Here is a 5,000-nt window from a genome sequence, read left to right as displayed (position 1 = left end):
TCCCTTTGGTTTCACTTTCTTTTCCCTCCTCTATTCCAATTATTCTTAGGTTAGCTCTCTTAAAATGTGCCCATATTTCTTCAATGTCAGATTCCTGCTGTCGGATATTTTTTTCTAGATTAGAAACTATGAGTTCATTTTTGGATTGCTCATCTTCTAAGAGCGAGATTCTGTTCTCCATGTGTTCTAATCGGTTGTTTGTGCTTTGAATTGAGGCCTTTACTTCATTAATTGCATCCTTTATCTCTTTTTGGCTCTCTCTGAGTTCTTTTCGAAGCACCTCTATTATTTCTACAGTTATTTTCCTGATTTGATCTTCTAGAAATCTCTGATTTTCTGTTTTATCGGGTTCTGATGTTGTGGGGTTGTGGGCATTAATTGCTCCAGTATTATTTCTCTTTCCCATGATTCGGATGTTTGTGCCTTCTCTGGGTTCTTCCCTTGGGTCACTATGACTTCCCTTAAGGTGTTCTGGATCTCGAGTCAGTAGTATCTCAGACCCCACTACTCCTTTACTGGGTTGTATCACAGAGTCTCCGACCCAGAGAGTCGATAGAGGCTGCTTTAGACTGTGGGGGGTGCCAGGTTGCACATTCTCCTATGGTGTGATATCTCTGCCACCGCCCCTCCCCCACTGGGTCAAGTCCCAGGGAGTACAGTACTGGGATTTCTCCTCTGTGGCCCGCAGTTTGACTCACTGTTCTTGAGTACGCAGATGTAGCTGTACTGGCCTCGCTGAATTCGCTGCTGCTGCCGCTGGTAGCAATATGGCGCCGCTGCTACTCCCTCGGCTGCGGGGCTGGCGTTTTTCTTCTTGATTTTGATTTCTACTCTGAATCCCTGCAGCGTGTGCTGAGCTCGGCCACTGGGAGCTTTAGATGCTCTCTGCGCGGAGAAATCCCGCCTAGCTGTTCCGCAGTGGCTCACCTCGGCTTGCTGTAGCCGTCCCGTGAATTCGCCGCTGCTGCCGGCAGTATGGCACTGCTGCCGCGTCTGCCGCGTCCTCGGGCGCGAGGTCGGTGTATCTCCTCTGTGTCTCTGTTCTCAGTCCGCTTTCTCTCTGGAGCCTGGTGATTTTTTGTTTCACTGGTGATGGTGTTTTCTGGCTATGAAAGGCGCTGAATTTGTGGTAATGAAGATTTGTTGTTAGCGGGGCTCTTAAGCCCCGCTTTTCTCGGTCGCCATCTTCCCGGAAGTCCTCTTCAATTTTAAATAGGCTTATTATCTTTCTACTTATAAACGTCCACTGACAAAACATTAGAAGATACCCAAAAAAGTACAGAAATAACAATCATCCATAATCCTATAGCCAAGAGATAATTATTGACTTTTTAGTGTATTTCCTGTAGTTTTTCCAATATTTGTAAGTTTATATATCAAATATATTTTAAGAATTCTATTTTCAGGTTACCTGTTTTTTTTTAAAAATATTTTTGGTGGATATTTAAAACATACAATATGATGTGATAAAAATCATACATAAAAAAGTAGTTATTGTAGTGGAACAAATTAGCATATCCACCATGTCACATAGGCAGTCAGTTTTTCCATTTACATGTGGACTTGCCTTGGGCATCTTTCTATGGGAAATATACATTATGCAAAGGGTTTAAGTGCATGAAGTGTTGGCTTGTGTTTGAGGTATTTGTGAACAGCGAGGAAGAACATGATAAAGTACAAAGATAATTCTGACCTCACTCTGAGCCTTCTCACTCTCAGAACTGTTGCATGGGAATTTTTATTGCTATTTTTTAAAAACTAGATTACCCTTCCAGAGAAGTATGATCAATTTAACAGCAAAATGAAGCAAAATAAGCAATAAAAGCCAGAGGAAGCAGAAAGTCTGGAACTATGGTACATGGAGAGCCTGTCTGGTCCTTAGAATCTCCAGGGAAGTTTTGGGAACACATTTCTTTCTTAGTGGCTCTAAATCCCAGATATCTGTTTTTTTTTTTTTTTTTTTTTTTTTTAAGGAAGGAAACTAACTCCCTAGGGCATAGTGACCAGACAGAGCAAATAGTTCTTAAAGCTGAATAAGACATCATCAAAATTCATTTCTTTTATTTCTCAGGTGGGGAAACAGAACTGCCTTTCAGGTGATTTAAGCAGTTAACCCACAGTCCCATAGCCAGCCAACTGTAGAGGAGGAGGGTAGAGGCCATAGAATGCAGGTCTGGTCAGCCGACATTGTTCTCTTTTATTACATAGGCTAGCACCTCTCTGAATCATACTGCACTGACTGCAATTCATTCAGTACAGAAAGATGACAAATGTATGTAATTGGGACCAGAGGAAGAGCGTCTCCAATCCAGGTGTTAATCCTCTTTCCTTTCGCCTTGCAGAATGATCCAGGTTTTGGATCCACGTCCTTTGACAAGTTCGGTCATGCCTGTGGATGTGGCCATGAGATTTTGCTTGGCTCATTCGCCACCGCTGAAGAGTTTCCTGGGCCCTTACAATGACTTTCAACGCAGAAATTTTGTGAATAAATTAAAGCCTCTGAAACCATGTCTCAACCTCAAACAGGAAGCCAAACCGCAGAGCGAATGGAAGCGCTCGCACAATCAGGCCAAGAAGCGGGTGGTGTTTGCTGATTCCAAGGGGCTCTCTCTCACCGCTATCCACGTCTTCTCTGACCTCCCGGAGGAACCGGCGTGGGATCTCCAGTTCGATCTCTTGGACCTCAACGATATCTCCTCTGGTTTAAAACTCCACGAGGAGAAAAACCTGATCTTAGATTTCCCTCAGCCTTCATCCGATTACTTAAGTTTTCGGAACCACTTTCAGAAGAACTTTGTGTGTCTGGAGAACTGCTGTCTCCAAGAGCGAACAGTGACCGGGACTGTGAAAGTGAAGAACTTGAGCTTCGAGAAGAGAGTTCAGGTCCGCATCACTTTCGACACCTGGAAAAGCTACACCGATGTGGACTGTGTCTACATGAAGAATGTGTACAGCAGCTCTGATAGTGACACCTTCTCCTTTGCCATCGACTTACCGGCTGTCATTCCAACGGAGGAGAAAATTGAGTTCTGCATTTCTTACCACGCCAATGGGCAGGTCTTCTGGGACAACAACGAAGGTCAGAATTACAGAATTGTCCACGTACAATGGAAGCCCGATGGGGTGCAGACACAGATGGCTCTCCAAGACTGTGCATTCCACCAGGTGTCCCCCAAGACCGAGTTAGAGTCAACCATCTTTGGCAGCCCAAGGATGGCTAGTGGGCTCTTCCCAGAATGGCAGAGCTGGGGGAGAATGGAGAACTTTGCCTCTTATCGATGAATTCGGCAACCTAGTGACTGGTTTTTGACACGTTGTAGTTCCCAGTGAAATCCTAGGTCGATATTTGCTCAATATTAGGAAGTCTTGCTACTTTCCACCAGTAGGGTTAGGTTTGAGCTTTTGGGACCCGGCCACAGCAAATACACAGCCACTTGAGAATTTAGTGTTGGGTCTACATAGACGAGGCTACTCAGTTTTATTTTGGAGGGTCAAGTAACAGCCTGTATTTTTACAACATACATTTTCAGTGTCCTTCCTCCTTCCCTCTCAATTCACTAGCTTTCACTGAGCAAGGAACAGTTGAAGAAGAATCGCTGATGGTAATAGAAAGGTGTGTTAATGGTGTGAGGAATGTGTGAAAGGTGTACACAGGGGCTCTGAGCACATCAGAGTAGGAGCGGGAGGTCTGGTACTCAATTATTGGTGAGAAAATGTAAGGTTATTCTGTGTTGTATTTAAAGTTGGTTTTACAGATCTATCCTGGGGAGGTAACTCATAGAGGAGAAAGAGATCCATTCTATGTATTCTTACGAAGAAAAGCCAAATAAACTTTTAGGGTGTTAGATGGTACTGGGGGAAGATGTACTATAATTCTGGAGAATCCAGATCTAAAGTGAAGCCTTTCTGTTCAAACATGATCTATCACAAATCATGATTTGGGGAAAGTGTAAGAAAATCTGGCCTTGCAGTCCTAATGTGATCAAGGCATCATGCTGGGGTTCTTGCTATCGAACACCACCTAACAAAAATCATGCCTTCACCAATGGCTGACATGTAGGGACTTCACATCATGTCAGAGATTGCTTTTTGCAAGTGCCTTGATTGAACAAGAACACTGTAGTCACTTAACCCAAATACTTGCATGGTCATCTGATATCTCATGATTTTTGGCCTCATAAGAAGGTCCACCCTGTACACTGGCAATCCTCCTGCAATACTGTTACATCTTTAAGTGTTGTCAATGTACACAACTCACATCCTTCATATTGAAGGTCACTTATTTTTCTGCCACACTTTTTCAATGTGATGTTTGAACTGAGGACTGTCACTAGGGTTCTCAATGCAAGAATTCTATTCCTTGCACATAGACGTAGCAGCCTCTCTTGCTTATTTTGTCTTGCTGTTTTAATTTCCTTCGAAGTAAAAATGCTTCTTTTTTTTTTTAAAGTGATGTGAATTATTTTAGATGTGAATTGTTTTTGTGTGTGTGCATCAATCTGTTCTGTAAGATCTTATGGACAGGAGTCCCAGAATGTTTGCTTCTGTCATTGTGCACGTCCATTGAGAGTTATTAAGGGAATGCAATGGATTTTAACACGTGTGACCTGCCATGCTGGAAAAATACTATTGAAATAGCTCTGCTGTGACAGTATTTGAGGTTTGGCCAGCATCCATAACTTTTCTACTGTAAATATTGTGCTCTCTTCTGGCTATCCTTTATGAGCTTCTCACTTTAAGAATAAATGTGTTTGATATAAGACCTGAGAATATTTTCTTACTCAAAGCCACAGTTAGCCAAAAAAGAGACTTCAACTGGCGTTCTCCTGTTTTGTTTAGGAGCAAGCAAGTAGAGTTAGTTTGGATCAGAAAGTGGGTCCACCCGAGAGTATTCACATGGTCCCAGTCTCAGTAGCAAGGGCATGTCCTAGCAGCTGACCACTGAGGCAGAGGCCCAGAGGATTGACTTGAGCAACTGTCCTCATCAGTGGCTACTTTTC

At 43.2% G+C, this 5,000-nt stretch overlaps 1 protein-coding gene across 1 annotated transcript; it reads left to right on the top strand.

Annotated features, from left to right (window-relative positions):
- Positions 1 to 2,346: 2,346 nt before the first annotated feature.
- Positions 2,347 to 3,282, top strand: PPP1R3C (protein phosphatase 1 regulatory subunit 3C; the record flags this gene model as incomplete). Its single annotated transcript, XM_080694945.1, has 1 exon — positions 2,347 to 3,282. The coding sequence occupies exon 1, from the start codon at positions 2,386 to 2,388 to the stop codon at positions 3,280 to 3,282; it is 897 nt and encodes a 298-aa protein (XP_080551071.1). The 5' UTR covers positions 2,347 to 2,385.
- Positions 3,283 to 5,000: the final 1,718 nt, after the last annotated feature.

The sequence above is a fragment of the Muscardinus avellanarius genome (genome assembly GCF_963383645.1).
Source record: "Muscardinus avellanarius genome assembly, chromosome: 4".
Lineage (NCBI taxonomy): Eukaryota > Metazoa > Chordata > Mammalia > Rodentia > Gliridae > Muscardinus > Muscardinus avellanarius.
The sequence above is the reverse complement of the archived record's forward strand: the minus strand, read 5'-3'. Positions and strand labels throughout refer to the sequence as shown.